Here is a 19,590-nt window from a genome sequence, read left to right on the forward strand (position 1 = left end):
GAAGTTAATAAGCTGTAGAATCGAAGAGGCAGGCTGGTATGGTGGTCATATGGTCTATATGGCATGAAATTTGCACGGCTAAGACATCCAAAACTTGGACATCACTCTCTCACACTCTCGTATTCTACAGAGCCAGCACACCGAAAGCAACAGCTCCGGCACCAAGCAGCGCAAGCCCGTTCAGACCCGTGCGTCCTGCAGCACCCGTGTAAGCGGCGACCCAGGGGCTGGTGGTAGTACCTGCGCTGCCCGTTCCATCGCTTAGAACGCTGTATGGAGCCACTGGCGTTGCCGAGGCGGCTGCAACCCATGCGGACGAGGCCACAGGTGCAACGGTCACGGTTGTGGCGATGGTCACGCTGGGGCTGACCCATGTGCTGGAGCCGGCTGAAGCAGCAGCAACAGGGGAGGATGGCTTGCCGTCTGGAGAGCCCCAGGCTGAGGTTGCGGTCGAGATGGGTGCCAGGGAGGTATCGCTGTTCCAGTCGGACCAGGTCGCGGTCGAGATAGGTGCAACGGAAGTATCACTGCTCCAGTCGCTCCAGGTGAAGGCGCTTGTGGTTGCCGGGTCATTCGGCTTCGACGTGGAAGAGGTGAACACTTCCCAGTCGGCCCAGTTAAAGCTGGAGCTTGAGCTCGTCGTCACCGGGTCATTCGGCTTCGACGTGGATGACGCGGACACTTCCCAGTCGGCCCAGCTGAAGGTTGAGCTCGTCGTTACAGGGTCGGCAGGGGTGCTGGTCGAGGACATGGACAGCTCCCAGTCAGCCCAATTAATGCTCGAGGTTGTCAAAGAAGTTGTCACTGGATCGGCGGGCTTAGTGGAAGACTCCCAGTCTTGCCAATCAAAGCTTGATGTGGTGCCTTCCCATGAGCCGCCGGGGGTGGTGGCAGGTGACTCCGAGCTGGAGGAGCTGCTGCTAGGCGAATGTGCCCATGTGGTCTCTGAGCTGGCTCCAGGGCTGGAAGCTGTGGTGTGGATGTACGGCGACGTGGTCGAAGGCGACGGGCTGGCGGAGGTAGTATACCACGTGGTGGTTGCAGTCGCTGGTGCGCTCGTTGTACCCGGTTGTCCACCGAAGGTATGCGAATGTGTATAAGGAAGGGTTGTACTCTCGGTAGTGGATGCCTCGGAAGTGGTTGCATGAGAAATCGTTCTGGTTGAGCTGCTGGAAGAGGTTGTCGTCGTACTGGTTGTCGAAGAAGACGTGCGACCAGTAACTGGTTTAGATTGATACACGCGAACATAGCTCACGTCCCAGTATGCCTCGGTGAACTGCTCAGGGTGATCTCCCACAAAGACTGAGCACTGGCTCTGGCTCTCGATCGCCGCACAACCACCACCCTGCCAAGTCGCGTCCCCGAAATCTCCGCAGAAGGTGGTGTCGAAGATGAATCTGTTGTCGGCGAAGTTGGCATCGATGTCGCATCCAGGACCGTTGAAGATGGAATCCGGTAGGCCCCACCCAGATGGCTCTGGGTTACCAGAGCTGATATCCGAAGGGATGGAGCCTCGAGGGAAGAACCAAACCTTGATGGCATCAGATTTCCATTCCATGGCGTACACGCCTCCCTTGTTCGAGTTGAAGCCAGCGCCGTAGCTGACAGAGCTCTTCGAGAACGCTCCACAGCCTTGAGCGTTCGCACCAGTAGCGACATTGTACTGGCAATCGTTGCCGTTGGAAGTGCCAGTCATCTCCGATGGGTTCTGGGAGATCACACAACTGCCAGCGACGTGGGTGGACGTCAGATCATTGGCCTGGTTGTTGGCTCCTTCGATGATGTCGATTTCGCCATCTTGGGAGGAATACAGAGTCAGCACCAACCTTCTTTGAACACCCTCGGTTGATCCGCTGCTGGTACCAGAGGTATTGTAGGGGACAGTGAGAATGCGAAGGGGAATGACTCACTGTAGGGCCATGTCCCGGAACCAAGAGTCCAAAATGCAGGCCAAACACCGCAGCCACTGGAGTCTGTGGTGGTGGGCATGTGCTTGATGTCCGCGATAAAGAGACCATGTGTCCAAGAATCGATACTTTCAATCCTCACGCTAGGACGACCAACGCCATTGATGCCAGAGTATGGTGCACTGCCATTGTATTTGTGGGTGCTGTCGACCTTGATCTGAGCAGAGCCACCACGAGTGTTGATCAAGCCATCCGCCAATGCAGTAGCCTCATCCACATAACTGGTCACGTTAATATCGCCGTTCGAAAAAGGGAAATTGTCGACGTACGTGACAAAGCCATGGGTCGGATCAGCATCCTATCAGATGTTAGCAGTGGTTCCTCCGAGCCCACGGAAAACAGCGCCTACAGTGAAGAAACTGAAGCCATCGAAGAAGTCTCTGCCCGAATAGTCGGTGTCCAAGGCATAATATGCATCCGAAGTAGCGGCAGCGGAAGAAGAAAGCAACAACAAAGCAGAAACGAGTGTGGTGCTCGACCCCAGAAAGAGTGATGGGGAAGGCATATTGAATGAGCGGCACGCAAACGCGCGAGATAGTGAATGTGTGAAAGAGCGACGGCGACAACAAGCACAAAACTGAGGAGAAGAACAGGAAGGAGAGAGAAGACATATTCGCTATACGTAGTCGGCCACGGCGCCTTGTAAACGCCATTGTGGAGAGGCAACTCCCTACGACGAGGATGTCTCCATCGACGTTGTTTGTGGCGCGCCATCTCAACGCCATCTCTCCAGCGTTTGCCGACTCTGTGCCAATAGGGGCATTCATTCAAACCGCCAACAAGCCAGCATCGGGAAAACTTGACATAAATGACAAAGCAAGGCGGGAGCCAGCAACCGATGCCACATCACGAAACCAACGCCATATCGAGATTCAACGCACATGGCAAGGAGCCCTGCTAGATCGACCGGAAGGGCCGGTGTTCATGCATTCCGCCTCGTATTCGGAGGGTCTCGTGCGTGGTGACAGTCCCCGAGGCTATTTGGGCACAGTAAGCGAGATTGACGATCGAGATACGGATGGCTCAAGTATCGAGCCGAAGTTTCTCACGCAATTTTGTCTCGCACTCTTGCGAGGAGGGTCCAAAGGAAATGAAGGGTACGGAGTAGAATGAGGTTGAAAAGGAGGCGTGAATAGCCTCATGCTGGGCTGGAGCTTGAAAGGGACTCGGCGTCGCTGTGGCCAATGGCACAAGGCACCCGGCGCCTCCTCGGCCTTGAGACATGCTGAAAACGGACCCCATCTGCAATTTCCCCTGACCCGAACGAGCGACGACGACGACAAGAGAAAACTTTCTTTAGCAACTACCAGAAATAGCTGCTTTTTGAGCAGCGCCTGATTCAGTCAACATCGCCCCGGCTCCCGCCAGGATTCTAGAACTTGCCGTTGCGAAGCCAGACCGGTCCAGCAGTCTTTATGCCAGGCTGTGGGCATAAGTGTCGTTCCTTTTCATTTACTCGTAGTTGAAGACCGAACCCATAAGGCCTCCAACGAAAACAGGGGAAAGGAGCCGGAATAGAAGAGACGGTGTTTCTTCTGTCGACAGGAATTTTGCACCGAACAGAATAACTCGGGTTATGCTTTTGTTCCAAGCCGGTAAAGGGTGCCATGCATTGCTTGTTCGATGCCTCCCTCCCATAATATCGTTCAGTAAGTGCGCCATGGGTTAGCCACTAGTTCGTGGCTTTTCATGCCTGCTCGATATCTGAAAGTTTGGATTCATTTTGGGCAGGATCATCTCTCTAGGATTGCCATACCTCTCATGATATGTAAAGATGGCCATTGCTGGTAGGAGTCTCGATACCGGATCTGTTGTAACAGGTGTATGATGATGGTAACATGGAGAATCCCTTGCTGGTTGGCGTCGGTGAACCACCTTCTGGCAGCACAAGCAAATCGAAGTTACCTTAACGCTTGCGACCGAGGCGTGGCAATTCAAGCTTCCATTGCTTGGTGTTCGCAAGCCGGGCTCTTGCCTGTCTGTACCTGCAGATTAGATAAGACCTCCCCCCTCTCGGACGAGTGAGCAAAGCGGAGTACTATAGTATGTTGCGACGGAGATACTCGTCGGGCGACAGACCATTCTCTCCAGGCCCGAGACTCGGACGAAAGAACGAGCGGAGAGCCCAAGTTTACGAGTATTTATTGCACGACTGGCTTCTTGCAGTGCTTTCTTGGAGCTTGTCGGCCTGGAGCTTACCGGCTTATCGATAGACTCGCCCACGGACTATTTAGGCGGTCCCCCGCATCTAGCGGTCTTGCCTGCGCCACTGACCCCTCCAACCTCTGACGTACAGTATTTTGTACACGCCCCGGGCAAGCTCTTTGAGCCTTGAATCAATCCCAAGCCACGGCGAGGGGGAATTATCAAGCCATCAAACCATTGCCATCTCCTCCCACACTCAAGCACCTCGCCGGAGTTCTTATCCTCTAGGACCCGCCGGTCCGAGCCAATATTGACCCAACAGGTTGCTGAATCTCGCAATGACCCCAGGAAACATATGCACGCGACGGGCGAGCCAATCGTGGGTGAACTGACAGCCGCCACATTTTCCAATGCCAGGCATCCGAGCAGCAAGCCACTGCTAGGTTCTGGCCTTGGTTGTGTGTAGCTCGAAATCAAATCACATCACATCACAGCACCAAGAGAAAGTCCCCTTCGTGCACCTTGATTGCGGCTGGACCAACCGACCGCTCACAGTCCACCCAACCTGTTGGTGCCTATCGCTCGGTCCTCTCGAGGAGGAACGGTCAAAACAGACTCCCCGTCACAGGTCGTAAGGTTCAGCTTCAGTTTTCATTTCAGCTGAAACTCGTGTGTCTGCCGCTCCTTGTAACATGCTTTTCTGACGCACGGCAGTCTATGGACGAGCACCATGCCGCCGCGATGGAAGCCCCAACGGACTCCCACCTCCTGGGACCCCGTTCCGCAACATAGTCTGAGCTTGTTCAGAGTCCCTCACAAGGTAGGTGCAGCGCGGTTCGCCGGAACCTCAAGAGTGAAAGACCGAGCTGAACACCTCACACAGCTAGACTTGACGCCGGCTGCAATGCCGACCGAGGATGGTGAAATTGACGGCGCTGAAAAGACGGCCGTCACTACACGAAGCAGTCAACTCAAGCCGCCTCATCAACCCACCGCCAGTTTAGCGGCGCTGCCTCCGGAAATCGTACTCGAAATCGCCAGCTACCTCCACCCGGTCGACCGCATCTGTCTCGCCCTGACGTGCAAGTCACTCCTCTCCTGCACGCTGCGGACCCTCCGCTGCACCCGCGCCGACTGGGTCTTCTTCCACGACCGCGGCTACAGCCGCTGTCTCCATCCGCAAACACCGATGCTGTACGAGCGCCTGGCCCACGGCTGGGTGCCCAAGGATCGCTTCCGCTACTGCAACCACTGCTACAAGATCCTGCCGCGCTGTCCCGAATACTTCAAGCAACGCCTGCGCCGGCAGCGGAAACCCAAATACGACGTCCGGGTCGCGTGCACGGGCGTCAGCGAGAAGCAGTGGAACTCGATGAGCAAGAAGAAGAGATACGCCCACTTGCTGCACAATTGGTGCCACTCGGAGAAAAAGGGAGACAGCATCGATTACTTCTGCGCGTATTGTCGTGAGAAGATGGCCCGGGAGGGGCGAGACTGCGAGATGGATTGCGAGCTCCCAGGCAGCTGTTCTGTGCATTGTCCGTTGTGTTTGGAGATTGAGTTGACGTACAGACCGCCGAGGAAGCCGTGGTTCAGGAAGGCGCTGGGCAGGTGTTGCAAGCACCTTTGGCTGCCCCTGGAGTTGCTGGCTTATTGGACGCTTTTCTGCTGCGTGTGGGGCCTCAACTTTGTGTATGATCAGGGACAATGGTGTTGGCAGGCCTGTGCTGGACTCTGTTGCTCGCCTCGGTCATAGCACGTCCGGTCTTCACAGGGCTACGGCGATGCTCGCGTGTCTTGAATTGTTGCGGATGTTATGGACTAGAGGATCTATGACGAGGACTGGCGAGGAGACACCTTGTAGATTCCATTGAAGACATGCAAGGGCGTAAGCACGCGTTGAAATGGTGAGTGCCATCCCGCGGTATGTACCCTTGTATCCACCAGTATGGACGGTCTTCATATTAACGTTGTATGTATTGGTCGGAACTCGAAGTCTCGTGGCGGACAGAGTGAGAAGTGAGATACATAGTATTAGAATTAAGGCATACACGAAAAACCACTAGCAAGCTAAAGACTCGGCTCACTCATCCCAGCACGTTTCGCCATAATACCTTCCATCACAAACAGGGTATCATCGATCCGGAGATTCGTCCGCGTTGCTGCCCCGCTTCTCAGCTGTTGCGAGGCAATCCAAGACTCTTCCGCATTCATCGCACCTCATGAGGCGCCACGCTGTCCGGGTCATGATGGTGGCCCGTCGTCACCGCATCATAATGCCGGGTGTGCTCCCCGCTCCGTCCCCCCACCGGATCAATCGAGTCTCTGTTTAAGGTATCATCTGAGATGTGCCCACTCAGGCTGCTCTCCCCATTATGACTGCTGGCCGTGGGCCCGTCAGCCTTGCTAACGATGGGCTCCAGCTTATGGCCACTGTCATAGCCACTGTGGGAGTGGCCCGCTGCAGCCGTAGCAACAGTGGCATCCGGAGCGACAGCAGAGCTTCGCCGACGGGTCGCAGCGGCCGAAGCACCCGTTACAGCCCCGGACACGGATTGGCGGTGACGATTGGCGAGATTGTCGAAGGGGTCGGAGGAGAGTTGGAACAGGGATTGTTTGCGCTCGCGGACTTCGTATTGTTCGGCGGGGGTCATGTGGTCGTCGAGAGAGGCGACATTCTTGATCTCGGCGGCTAGACATGGTGTCAGATGTTAGCAGGTCCGAGGCAGGCCGCGAGGTATGTCAAGTACAAAATACTCACCAGAGACTCGCCTGCGGGAGTAATACGGGTCGGTCGAGGGTTCAAGGCTGCTTTTGGTGCCTTTACTGAACTTCCTGACGTCGTGGCCACCGACGCTGTACTTGCGTTCGCGGTTCCAGTATTCCTCTTCCGGTGTGAGGCCAGTTGCTCCCACGTTCGCAATCTCTGCCTCTGGAATACAATGTCAATTAGTCTCCAAGACTAGCTTGGTCTGATGATGCTCACGGGAGACTCGTCTGCGACCGTAGTATGGATCGGCAAGAGGTTCCAGGCCCCCATGGAGGCTGTTGCTAAATCGTCGAACATCTGCTCCCTGGGCAGTAAACTTCTTTTCGCGGTTCCAGAATTCTTCTTCTGGGGTCAGGCCGGTGAGGCCGACGTCCTTGATAAGCTCATCTGTACAGCAGAGAGTGAGCGAGCACGTTTGCAATGTGAGCGCATTGGCTTGTCATACCAGGGACTGGTTTTCGGTTGTAATATGGATCTGCTGCTTTAGTCATCTTGGATGATCAGAACGGTGTGCTCTGGTGGAGGAGAGAAAGTCTGCGGATAGCAGGAGTGACGGGAATGCTGTGTCTATATGAAGACCTAACCGCAGATACTAATCCCAACCTGTCACGCAGGCAACGGTGAAATATACGCTCGACCGAGTCGCAAGAAGCCCAAGGAAGAGCTTTGGGTTACGAGGCGGGGGTGCGCAGTCTCAGGCCATGACCGTCAACGGCATATCCGTAAGAGGCTTGAGGTCTCGCCGACCACGTATCTCGACTCGAGTCTGGCGACATGAGCGAGCCCATGCTGGTGTGTGGTTGGTGGGAGCGCCATGATGGCTCGATCGTCTGACGCTCATGCATGCTGATGTCGTCCATTGCCATGCGAAGCCCCGCCTGGAGTACTTGCAGCCCAGGACGGAGACTGGGGCCCCAAGGCTGGGGAAGTACCAAGCGACGAGCTGAAGCGAGTTTGCCGCTTCTGAGAGGTCGGAAAGTTGCAGATCTGTAAGCGAGAAGGCCACAGAGACACGACAAGCATGCCGAGAATCCCGTGCACATCGTTGACGTAACTGGGGACATATCCTGCTGCTGCTGATCCAGATCTCAAGCCGGGCCCCATTGAGCGTTGCCTTCTCTGGCGATGGCTGTGTGGAGTAGCAACGGGCTCGCGTGCGTGCTGCTGGTGTTATGATCAAGGACTATTCACGCCCATCGCCGGTCTCTTAGCTTTTGGAGCTCTCAAGTGTAATGAGGAATGTAATTGTGCGCAGGCGAGAAAAGGCGAGAAAAGGGCCGATTGGACTTGGCCAAGACGGAAATCCGGGGACGCAGGTGAGGAAGAGGTGACGGTAACTAATGTATCACTCAGCAACAAGAGAATCACCACCGACCGTGGCAGTTTGTCTCAGCGCCGGACCGGCACCCTGCTTCCTTTGCGATATGTCTCGTATATCATGGCGGCCGCTGTGCAGTGTGCAGTGAAGAGGTGGCTGGTGGGAATGCAAGCACAGGATATACAAGAGTTGGAATTGACATACTAGGAGGATTTGGTTGTTCGAATTGGCGGCTCCTTCTCGTACGATGAGATGAGCCGTAGATGGAGTTATTACCAGTGTTGAAGCAGTGTAACGGGTGTCTCTCATTGCCAGAGATAGCGTTCGCTCTCTACCAAATATCGACACGGTACTTCACTTGCGCTGATGTTTGGGCCACTTCACTGCCAGTTCAGTCGCTGCCTCAAAGTAAGTCGTTGTTTCTTCTTTCTCCTGCGCGCCTTGAGCCTGTCCCCGTACCTCTTCCCTATCTTCCCATTCCTCCTTCATTGCCACCATGACGACGTGCAAGTTCTTTGTCCGCGGCAGATGCAATCGAGGTCAAGAGTGCAAGTTCGCCCATATGCCTTCTCCGAAGCTGCAATCCGAAACGGCGAACACCACCACGCTGCTACGCGCCGGCGCACCGTATTTCCTCCCAACTTCACCTCCCATACCGACATGCCGATTCTGGCTAGGGGGGGGCTGCTGGAACGGACTCGAGTGCGCGTACCTCCATCCTGCGGTCTCCCAACCGACTTCTGCTGCCCCTACCACTCCTCATAAGGCTGAAGAAATCTTGGAGCGACGATTGAAAGGTGCCTACGTTCGCTTTGGGGACGGTGCCCTGGTACTGAACGTCCGACTCTCATCGACCACCGCACGATTTGCATCATCGGATAACAGTAATACGCGGACAGGCAGGGCACAAGTTTGCACTGTCCTTTGCTCATGGTACAACCCGTCGAGAGTCGTGTGGCTCCATTACCGCAGCGACACATGGGCCAGTAGGGCAATCAAGCGATTCGATGGCAGGTTCTACGGCCGCCAAATCAAGACGAAATTGCAACCGCCCCCCCACCACCATGCCAATGGGAAGGCCATATGGTCTGTCCTGCTGAGCAATGTCGCTGCCGACGTCACCCAAGAGCGAATACAAGAACACCTCCAAGGAGTTGTGCCAGATAAGGTCGTCATGGGAAGACCTACTTTAGAGGATATGGACAGGAAGCCTGAGAAATTTGTTCAAGAACTCTTCAGCCAATCGAGCCGCAAACTACGGTCGTTCGAGCTGGAGAAAAATGCAACTGGATCTCGCACCAAGGCTTTTGCTCAATTCGAACGAGCGTCAGATGTTCGAGCCGTTCTCGCCTACAACGGCGTCGAGTTTCCCGAGATAGGCTCAAAGCTCTATGTCGACCAGGTCGCCGCAGTGAGGGTCCCAGTCGTGAGCGAGCTCTATGCCATCATCAAAGGAGATGTCAAAAAGCTACAAGCCGACAACAAGGACGGCGTGAGGATTTCTACGCACCACCGTTCACCTTCCAAAATTGTCGACCTACGCATTTATGGCCACAAGTTGGATGCTGTTGCAAGACTCAAAGCCCAAGTGGCACAGATGCTGGTTGGCAGAGTGGTACTGAACGACTACGGCACTGCTTTATGGCATGAACTCCTCGCCTCAGACGCAGGCGTCTCCGCTCTGCAAGCTCTCTCCAAGCCAGGCGAAGTCTTTCTCTACAGAGACACACGAAAGCTTCAGCTGGTATTTTTCGGCACACCATCCCTCTTTGCAAATGTCCGTCGTGCTGTCATCCATATTCTCACGTCGCACATGTCTCATTACTTGATGCCCCTGGAAGGCGACCTCTTTGCCGAAGCGCTCTCGGGGGGTCTACGTCGCGTCATCAGACACTTCGGCAAGAAGAGCGCCTGGTTGGATGTTCTTCGTACACCACCTGCCATGATATTCAGAGGGAGCCCTCAGCATTTCGACGTCGCCAAGTCACTGATCACTGATCCTTCAGCCGTCGTTCCAGTCGACCAACGTACTGGGACAAGCAACGAATGTCCTTACTGCTTTTTAAACATCGCTGACCCGGTCGAGCTTCGTTGTGGGCATTCCTACTGCTGGGGGTGTTTTGAAGCTTTATGTCGCGACCTCGGGGCCAGCGAAAACCCCATCACCTGTTTCGCAAACCTAAGTGGTTGTGGGCAGATGGTCTCTTTGGAGGAGATCAAAAAGGCTCTGGACAATAGCACATTCGAAGCCGTACTGGAGTCTTCCTTCGAACAATACATACGATCTAAACCAGATCACATCCAATACTGTCCGACTCCAGACTGTCCAAGTATCTACACAGTCTCCGAAACGCCGGGGGTCTTCACCTGCGACAACTGCCTCATCTCGATTTGTTCGAAATGCCGGGCTCTGAGCCACGACGATCTCACCTGTGAAGAAGTTCAGGGTCAGAATCGAGTCGAGCAGATTGTATCTGACGAGGAAAAGAAGAAGCTTGGGATATCGAATTGCCCAAAGTGCAACGTCTTGATTCAGAAGAAGGACGGATGTAATCACATTACCTGTATGTGTGGCACACACATCTGCTGGTTCTGCTTGGCCACATTCGCAAGTGACGAAGAGTGCTATAGCCACATGTCCCAAGCCCATGGGCGCTTCGGCGAGCTTAACGCCGCAGAAGAGCAAATCCGGGAGCTAAGGGCAGATGATTTCGACTGGGTCATGCTGCTCCTCAGAGCAGCAGAGAATATGGAAGATCATGATGCATGGCAACGTCAACGACATGCTGAGGTTGGGTGGCAACTTCAACGACTTGCTGAGGTCAGGTGGCATATTGACTGAGCAATCCATGCCCCGATGCAGTCGAGAGAGAGAGGGAAAAAATTGGGTAGGGCGCGAATTTCGGCGCGAAATGGATCGTCACTAATGTTCTATCGATCGAGCCTCAGGCTTCGGTGAAGAAGATGATGAGTTCGGGTTAATACTTTTGTCCTGGACTGCTGTTGGCGGTCTGAACGGCTTCGGCGAAGGTACGGGCTTGTGAAGAGCCATGTGTGAGGTCAAATGGACAAGAATCAGTCGCCCATACACCGCACGGCAGAGATTAATGTTGGAGGCACCAATTGCAACGCACGTCAACGCAATGTGGGATTGTACCTGTGTAGCTGTGTACACATGCTGTCTGGAATGAGAGACAATTGGACGCTCAGCCAGTGTACAAGCGCACGAGGATATGCTATCCATGCATGGCTTGTCAGAGATTGATCTCACCTTAAGACCTTGAGAATTGGAGCCCTGAAACCCTTTGACGCTTTGAATAATGCCGGAGCAGGCGCGTTGCTCGTGCGTGATATTCGGTCCCAATCCCATAAACCTGGACACGTACAGTAGATGCACGAACACCTTCACCCTCGATGCCTCTGATTCTGCTTCGATGACCACTATCCTCAAACAGGGGCGTTTATTTAATCTTGCTATCAATGTACACCCCAATCGCCAATACATGAGCTCTCGGCAGACCTCATCGCCTCTTCAACGACAATCCGCACGAGACAGTCCATCTATACCCCATTTTCATACATATATATCGTTAAGAGGTCGTTCGTCGTAAATAACAAATCCTAACATGCTTCCACCATCTCTACTTATGTCTCCGATCATTCCAACCGTTCATCGTGCGCCTAACACCGAGGGTCTTCCTGCCGACGCCGGGATTGGAGCCCACCATTGCCGCCGACGAGAAGGCCGCAGACACGGACGCCATACTTGTTTTATGCATCGTCGTGGCTGGCTTGGTACGAGTACCACCGTTGATATTGATGTTGTTGTTGAGCCGAGAATCTGTCTCCAGATCAGCCCGCGGTGGCCCAAGCGAGGGCTTAAAGCCTGGGGCCTTGCTGATCCCCTCGTTTTCGTCACCGGTACGTCGAAGGTGCGGCTTTTTGTCCTCGTCATCTACGGGTGGAGGTGAAGAGCTGTACAGCCCGGCGTATCGTATAGTGGAGGAGGCGTTCGCGTCCCGTGATGGGGCGGAAGGACGGTAACGTAACCCATTGTTGGCGTTTAACTTGTGTGAGGAGAGCTCTTGCGGGATGCTGGAGCCGAAGGAGTAACTTTCGAAACTCTGCCATGCCTGTTTCACCTGCGTGGCTCCCTGATCTTGCTTTCGCTGTGGATATAGGTCCCGGGCTGTTGGAGCGGGCGCTGGTTCGGGGGAGGGTCGACGTGCCTGCATGGCTGGTTTTGAGAAGAAACCGACAATGGGACCCTGCGCTGAAGCTGACTTGGAGAGCTTTGGCTTCTTCGAGGGAGGTGTCGGATCTGACGAGGCTGGAGAGCGTTCCCAGACATTCTTCAACTGATAACCTGCAGTAGTGAAACCGAGCGACATGTTGGAGGTTGAGAAGCTACCAGCCCTGCTCATGGTAGTGGCGATCTCAGGGCTGCCGGAGCCCCCCACACGATTGGCTGCTGCCGTTGTTGAGTAGGATCGATACTGCTGCTTTTGAGCTGCGAGAACTTCCCCGAGCGGTCTGCCGAATTCTGGCAGAGCATGACCGTCGTCAGCCAGCATTGGCGTAGGTCGACGACTGCCGTCAGGGGGCCAGGCATCATCTTCTCTGCTATCGTCGCCGTCCAAGGTTTGCAAGCTCTTCGCCAAATCCTCCTGTGAGGGAACAGGCCGCTTAAGAATGCTGGCCAGATCACGGATCACCCGATCATCGAACAACGGCCCTGTTCGGCAGGTACGGTGATGGAGTTCGCTCGGGAGAAATTGGGTGAGTATCGATTCTCCCTGATCTCGAGATTGCAGTATTGGGAAAGTCATGGTCAACAGAGCCTGTGCTCTGGTCATGGCAACGTAGAGCAAGCGTCGCTCTTCATCGGTGTTTTCAGCTCGTGAGTGAGGAATGGATCCTTCGTAAATGGCAGGAATAAAGACAACTGGCCACTCAAGACCCTTTGCCGAGTGGATAGTCGAGATCGTGACACGAGGTTTGTCTTTGCCTTCTTCATTCTCCACGTCTGTCGACAAGACAATGTTGGCTAGAAATTGAGCCAGGACTTCCTCGCCACCGTTCGAGGCTGCTTGCTCCATACCCTCAATACTTGCAAGTGGTTCTTCGGCAGCTGATTGAAGCAAGACCTCTGAGGCATGAGTCACGAGTTCTTTGACGTTCTCAATTCGATCTTCATGATCATCCTTGTATTTTTTCTTGAGATAATTTTCGTAGTCGAGAGAGTTGACAAGGAAACCAATTAATTTTGACGGGACCGTAGTTGCTGGAGATACCGTGTTCATCTTCTGTCTACCTGTCTTTATGAGGTTGAGGAGACGGCCTAACTCCTGTTCTGCGGGTTTCGACAACTTTTTCGCGGGCTTTAGCTCGCCGACAAGGACCTTTTGTGCCACAGTCCAGAGGGAGAGCCTGTTCTCCTCACCCAGCTTGACCATTTCAGCGATTGAAGTCTCTCCAATTTTCCGTGATGGGATATTGATGATGGCGAGGAATGCCTGGTTGTTGTCAGGATGGCTTATAGTGCGAAGATAGTCGATGATGACCCTGATCTCCACGCGGTCAAAGAATCGTTGGCCTCCGACCATGCGATATGGAATGCCGGCGGTCGTCAACGCTCTTTCGATGAGTAATGACAGATATGCTGATCGGAGAAGAATTGCAAAGTCCGAATGCAGAAGCAGACCACCGGTCATTGCCATCGTTCTCTTGATCTCGCTGGCAATCCACAGCGCTTCCTCGTTAGGATTGGGCAGCCGCCGGAGGACAGGTCTAGTCCCATGGCAATGTGTAGCTTTCATCCTCTTTTGTGGCCGACTCTCGTCCTGTTCGATGACGTCCTGGGCGAGCGCCAGCACAGCCGACGTCGATCTGTAGTTCTCTTCCAGATTGATGACCACGGTTTCGGGGTAGAATGTCTTCATGCGGCTGAGATTCTCAATCTCAGCTGCTCTAAATCCATATATGCTCTGATCAGGATCACCAACAATAGTGATCTTTCTTTTTCTCGACGCCAACAGTTTCATAAGTTCAAACTGCACAATATTCGTGTCTTGAAACTCATCAATCAGCAGGGCCTCGACGTTGGAGACGCAGGCAGGATACGCTCGAAGGAGGTCGACGCATCTCAGCAGCAAGTCATCGTAGTCTAACAGCTTGGAAGTCGCCAATGCTGCTTCATACTCGTGAAAGACTGTGACGAACTCCTGGTCTTTAAGCTCCTTTGGTTGACTCTTGGGTAGATCTTCCAATGCTTTGCCCTTTGCTTTGTGACTCGAAATCCTGGCTCTTGCTACTTTCGGTTCGATCGAGAGGTTCATGCGCTTGCAGATTCGCTTGATGATGCTATTGCTGTCTGAGGTATCTGCAATCCCAAATCCCTTGGGGATGCGAATGAGGTGGCCGTAAGCAACCAGATAACGACGGCAGATTGAATGTATTGTCCCAAGCACCAGTTTGGACTCAAGGTGATCGCCGACCAGACCGCGTAACCGTTCTCGCATCTCCCGGGCAGCCTTGATGGTGAATGTGCAACAGATGACATTCTGAGGATTGTGACCATGGTGCGACAGAAGGTAGGCCACTCGACAGGTCAACGTCTTCGTCTTACCGGAACCTGGGGGGGCCAGAACTTGCAGGACCGACGCTGGTGAGGTAACTGCTGCTCGCTGAGCAGCATTGAGCCCCGCGAGGAGCTGCATGGCTCACGCCGGTGTATCGTATTCCCTGGACACGCAGATGGGAGAGACGAACGCGTCGAGATGGAGCGAAACGCGAGCACGTGTCTGAGGCAGTCGCGAAGTCATGTGACCAGGTCGCTTTCTGGCATCAGCTTCGCGCTCAAGTTTGTATCTCTAACCTCACGGATAGCATCAAGGCCATGGTTTGGTGGAGGGCATCTGTTTTTGATCTCCACGAGCTCTCCTTGGCTTCTGCATGTTACTGCCTTCCGTAATGGTGATACAGGCTTCAGCAATAGCTACATACTCGAGTCAAAATGAAACATCTCGATGGCCTCGCGATCGAGTGATCAACACACACGCCGATATGCAGCGAATACATGCACAATGCGCCGGGCCAAAAAGTACCTGCTTGCGCCTGGACCAAATGAGAGTTGTGCTCGCTTTAAGCTTTCTGATCAGCACATGACCTCTGAGAACGACTGAGGACCACTTCCCAGCACTGAGGACCTGAATTCTCGCTCTCACGGTCTGCCCAATGGAAGCCGGGAATCTTACAATCTGCAGGGTAGAAGAAGTCCGAGCTTCAACCACACGCAAGCAGAATCATATGAGTGACTTGCCACAGGCGAGTAGAGTTCAGGCTTCTGTGTACTTTGCACGGCTCAGACGCTCGGGCCACCAGAACCATATGCAATGCCCTCAGTGAAACTTCTGGTACGGTATCCTTGTCCTCAGTACGGAGTAGTGTTCCTAGGGAAGTGTTATTCGTGAAGGACTGTTCAAGGTTAGATGATTCTTACCAGTGCCATATAAGTATTCGCCCTTGCTCCTCATTCCGCTGCTGGTTCCTTTCCTCCATACCACCAACCCCCAACATCCTTCAGGACTACTGAATGATATTGTACAACTGTGTTCGGCTCCGGACTACTTCAGTAACCCCCGCTGCTGCTTGAGAACGCCCTTGTCTGCCTCAGCACTACTTCTAACAACTTCTGAGTACAATCCTTGACATTCGCTCGTTCAAAATGGCACCGATCAACTACGCAGCAGCCTCCAAGGCCAAATTGGCCCGGAAGTGTGAAGAGCCCCGACTCTTCTACAAGCCTCTGAAAAGAACCCCTCTCCACACACTAGCGGTCAATGCTACCAGCAACAGGATCGAGAAGACGTACGATTTGGTGCAGCCGACATTCAAGTCCTACAACACGACACTGCCCATCAAAGTAGGTTGCAGCACCTACAACTACAAGAAGAGCGTACCAGCTCCAAAGGGGCTTATTTCATTTCGAGAAGTCGACAAGGCCGCCGTCAACAAGCCCCTGCTGGACTTGATTGAGAAGGCCAAAGCTGAGAAGAAGAAAGACGAGGAAAGATTGAGGCGGGAGGTCGACGACCTCTTTGGGCTGGACAGCGAAGACGCTCTTCTCGTGATCAACGAGCCCGAGGAAGACATGGAGGATAATAACGACGGCAAGCTCGAGATCACCGACCTCTCCTGCACTCGATACGAGGTTGTGAGGAGGATGGTGGAGTGGAGCGACGGCAACAGCACGGCCTTGCCCCCTGCTCTTGGACAGTTGGTCGGCATCCACTTCGACGGACGCCCGCACTCGTTGACTCTCAACGTCGGTCAAGGCCTCTACTCTCTCTTCGACGAAGTCTGAGATACTGCCTTGTCCGCTTTGTCAACAGCGAGGCTTAGGGCTCACTGGCACGAGAATACAGACCGTAAAAGCCTAGAGCATGAATGTACGACGACATCGGTAGATTATGACTGCGACATCAGATATATCGTAGAGTCATCAGCACGAGGCTACGTACGGCAGAAGTACACGGAACAAGTCAACAGCAATATTCCGACATATCATGGCCGCCGAGGAGAAAGAACCTCCACAACACAACATCACTTGCCATTCTAATAACGGGACGAGCACCACACACACCCACGATGCCGGTGACAAGAATACATTGAACACCCACGCAGCAGACACCGCCGTACTACACCAAAACAACAACACGACTGAAGTCTACACATGTCGCTCCATAGGAGGAAATCGGTCACGGAGTCGAAAGGCAGAAAGGCAGAGAAGAGAAGCCCGGCGCAAGAGGAGGACGCTCTGCAACGGACAGCCACCTTCACGTGGTGCAGGGTGTGAGTAGCCGGCATATCGTCAGCCGGTGAAACCAAGTGCCGCCCCCTCAGAAGCAGATCCCGTAACTGGGTGTCTTGATAGTAGCAGACTCTTAGCGGACTCGATCTCTCCTGGTTTAGTAATCCCCGACTGGCGAGACTCACCGATTTGTCAGTGCGCCGGGATACACCCTGAACGACGTTGGAGATCTGCGAGGAATCGTGGTCCGGGAATGCGCTGGATATGGTCCGACCTTGGGGGAATATCGAGGTACAGTAGGCAGCGATAACAAGCAAGGCAGAGAGTAGTGTGAATATGAGCTGAAAGATAGTACACTTGTTGCAAGCACTCGACGGCTTTCTAGCATCAATCAAACACAGTGAGTTACCTGATGGGTCCTTGACGCAACCTCCCCGTCCCGAGTTCCTCGAACCCGAAAATATCTCGTAATTGGATTGTGTGCATAGCCAAGCGCGGACCATAAAGGTGCTGTGAATATTACTTGATTCCTGCTTTTGTCTCTGACAGCAAAATCTGAATTCGAATAGCCCATCTGTGTTGAACAGATTAAGCCCGACTGTTGGGTTTACAGCGCAGCCCAAGCTTTCTGATGCGCATTCTCCGCCTGGCAACTTGCGTGCTGGTAAAGTCTTTCCAACGAACTTTGTGAATTTGAAGACCTCCGTCCCAAGGTAGACTCCTCCACCACGGTGGGAATAGGCACATCTACTGCCCCACGAGTGTCCGATATCTCTCCCTCGCTATGTCAGCGTCCTGCAGCCTGCGTTCTTCACATTCTCTGCGCTCCTCCTCGCTCTTGTGCTCGTGATAGTCGCACCACCGCTCGGCCTTGCCATTGACTGTGCCTCCAGCAGTCCTCCTAGCAACAAGTGATATCATTCGTGTGAGAAATCGAGGTGGCAACTTGGCGAGTGCCTTTTCGAGGTTTTGTTCATCTAATTGCTCCGGGCAGCTGAAGTCCTGGCCGCCATATCGGTCGAGTAGATACGAGCACATCCCTGAGGTGATGTCAAGGTTGTCCAGGGCATGTCGCACAATGTTCACAGCTGGGATGTCTGCATGGAATGCAAAGCGCTGGAACTCCAACATAGCCGCGATCTTGAAGCTGTCTGCCTTGTACACCTGAGCGAAGATGTAGAGGTCCAGCAAGCGAGCAAGGGTGCGTGATTGCTCCCCGAAGTTGGTGTACCAGGGCTTGTCGTCGGTCATTGTCTCCTCGCTGGTATCACCGCCGGCAATGGAAGGAATGCAAGGGTTTTGACCGTGTCCAGCTTCGCGGGTACTGCTGTCACTGCCATTTTCCCCAGTTCCCTTCTCTGCCTTGATGCAAGATTGCTGGTGGACCAGGCAGACATGACCACCAGTCGTCTTGCCACCGTCATCGACAACGTCTTCCATCTTCTCCACGTCCAATGTTTTCGTGTACAGCCACCGTGTGAACACCTCGAAATCTTCAGAGCGTACATCCTTGAGCACTGTCACTTTGGGTTCTTGTCTGTTGCAGGAGTCGCGCAGCACCTCGGAAGATGAGCACAGCAAGTGCTTGTGAACGTGGAACTGACGCGGAGGTTGATTTTTGTATTCAACTGATATGGTCGCGATCTCTTGATCCGCAAAGCTACTGTCGGTGTCCAAGCCATGTCTAGGTTAGCCAGACGTAAAACAATGCCATGGAGACAAAGGTGGGAGAACTCAAAGTGAGAAACTCACGGGAGTTCATCGCGTTTTCGCTTTCTCGACGAGGTACCCGTTGACGCCATGCTGCTTGCGCTGTTGGTAGGGACTAGACGTGGTGGGTGTCGGCCCTGGGAGTGGACAATGACAGCAAGTCTTCAAGAAAGCTGGTGAGAGCGAGGTGACCTTTTACAAAAATTTTCGATGAAGGCAGTGAAGACCTTGTGCTTGATTCACCGTCTCCCAACTGCCGCACCGCAATCAATGGCGAACTCTTCACATCTGCGCTTCACTAACACTGCCCACTCGTTGCACCACCCACCTTCACTGTCCCTGCTTCTCACATGCCTGCCCATCAAGTCAAAATGGAGGTCTTCGACATCTACTCCAGCATCGACCACGCTCAAGGCCCGTCCCCGCTGACGCAAGTCGACTTCTTCCATACCAAGCATCGAGCCATCAAGAAAGCCCATGCAGAAGTCGCTGCCAAGGGTCTTCAACCACCAAAGAGTGTTGCGTCGTAACTGGACATGGCCATAGGTCACAATCTCGGCCACTCTGATGATATTGGTCAGATCACTAACGATCCTGCGCCAGGGACCTCGGAAGGAGAACTCACACCATACCAATACCCTGCATCTCAGAACATGACAGCAGCGTACCGGCGCTCGCGAGGAAACAAAGAGACGAGTCAGAGAAGCTTTCACTTGGCAGCCTAGAACCTTCACAGACAGAGCACTTTCCATCCACGCTCCCAGGAAGAGAAAACATGCAGCCATCACAGGCGACAGCGACGCCAGCAAGATGAGCACGGTGTCCCCGGCCGGCAATAGCAGCAGCAATAGCAGCAAAGAAAACTTCC

The 19,590-nt window shown here is 53.8% G+C and overlaps 8 protein-coding genes across 8 annotated transcripts; 4 read left to right on the forward strand and 4 right to left on the reverse strand.

Annotated features, from left to right (window-relative positions):
• Positions 1-124: 124 nt before the first annotated feature.
• G647_01466 (uncharacterized protein) lies at positions 125-2,472 on the reverse strand (the record flags this gene model as incomplete). The annotated part of the gene is made up of 4 exons (XM_008724865.1): positions 125-1,797; positions 1,911-2,188; positions 2,237-2,265; positions 2,317-2,472. The coding sequence occupies 4 exons, from the start codon at positions 2,470-2,472 to the stop codon at positions 125-127; spliced, it is 2,136 nt and encodes a 711-aa protein (XP_008723087.1).
• A 2,370-nt stretch (positions 2,473-4,842) lies between these two features.
• Positions 4,843-5,810, forward strand: G647_01467 (uncharacterized protein; the record flags this gene model as incomplete). Its single annotated transcript, XM_008724866.1, has 2 exons — positions 4,843-5,643; positions 5,685-5,810. 2 exons carry the CDS (start codon positions 4,843-4,845, stop codon positions 5,808-5,810), a joined length of 927 nt encoding a protein of 308 aa, XP_008723088.1.
• A 512-nt stretch (positions 5,811-6,322) lies between these two features.
• On the reverse strand, positions 6,323-7,373 carry G647_01468 (uncharacterized protein; the record flags this gene model as incomplete). Its single annotated transcript, XM_008724867.1, has 4 exons — positions 6,323-6,804; positions 6,874-7,044; positions 7,099-7,269; positions 7,328-7,373. The coding sequence occupies 4 exons, from the start codon at positions 7,371-7,373 to the stop codon at positions 6,323-6,325; spliced, it is 870 nt and encodes a 289-aa protein (XP_008723089.1).
• A 1,323-nt stretch (positions 7,374-8,696) lies between these two features.
• Positions 8,697-11,042, forward strand: G647_01469 (uncharacterized protein; the record flags this gene model as incomplete). Its single annotated transcript, XM_008724868.1, has 1 exon — positions 8,697-11,042. One exon carries the CDS (start codon positions 8,697-8,699, stop codon positions 11,040-11,042), a length of 2,346 nt encoding a protein of 781 aa, XP_008723090.1.
• Positions 11,043-11,841: 799 nt separating this feature from the next.
• G647_01470 (uncharacterized protein) lies at positions 11,842-14,919 on the reverse strand (the record flags this gene model as incomplete). The annotated part of the gene is made up of 1 exon (XM_008724869.1): positions 11,842-14,919. One exon carries the CDS (start codon positions 14,917-14,919, stop codon positions 11,842-11,844), a length of 3,078 nt encoding a protein of 1,025 aa, XP_008723091.1.
• Positions 14,920-15,926: 1,007 nt separating this feature from the next.
• G647_01471 (uncharacterized protein) lies at positions 15,927-16,565 on the forward strand (the record flags this gene model as incomplete). The annotated part of the gene is made up of 1 exon (XM_008724870.1): positions 15,927-16,565. The coding sequence occupies one exon, from the start codon at positions 15,927-15,929 to the stop codon at positions 16,563-16,565; it is 639 nt and encodes a 212-aa protein (XP_008723092.1).
• Positions 16,566-17,759: 1,194 nt separating this feature from the next.
• Positions 17,760-18,814, reverse strand: G647_01472 (uncharacterized protein; the record flags this gene model as incomplete). The annotated part of the gene is made up of 2 exons (XM_008724871.1): positions 17,760-18,672; positions 18,765-18,814. 2 exons carry the CDS (start codon positions 18,812-18,814, stop codon positions 17,760-17,762), a joined length of 963 nt encoding a protein of 320 aa, XP_008723093.1.
• A 279-nt stretch (positions 18,815-19,093) lies between these two features.
• G647_01473 (uncharacterized protein) lies at positions 19,094-19,447 on the forward strand (the record flags this gene model as incomplete). The annotated part of the gene is made up of 2 exons (XM_008724872.1): positions 19,094-19,220; positions 19,269-19,447. 2 exons carry the CDS (start codon positions 19,094-19,096, stop codon positions 19,445-19,447), a joined length of 306 nt encoding a protein of 101 aa, XP_008723094.1.
• Positions 19,448-19,590: the final 143 nt, after the last annotated feature.

This window comes from Cladophialophora carrionii (assembly GCF_000365165.1).
Source record: "Cladophialophora carrionii CBS 160.54 unplaced genomic scaffold supercont1.1, whole genome shotgun sequence".
Taxonomy (NCBI): domain Eukaryota; kingdom Fungi; phylum Ascomycota; class Eurotiomycetes; order Chaetothyriales; family Herpotrichiellaceae; genus Cladophialophora; species Cladophialophora carrionii.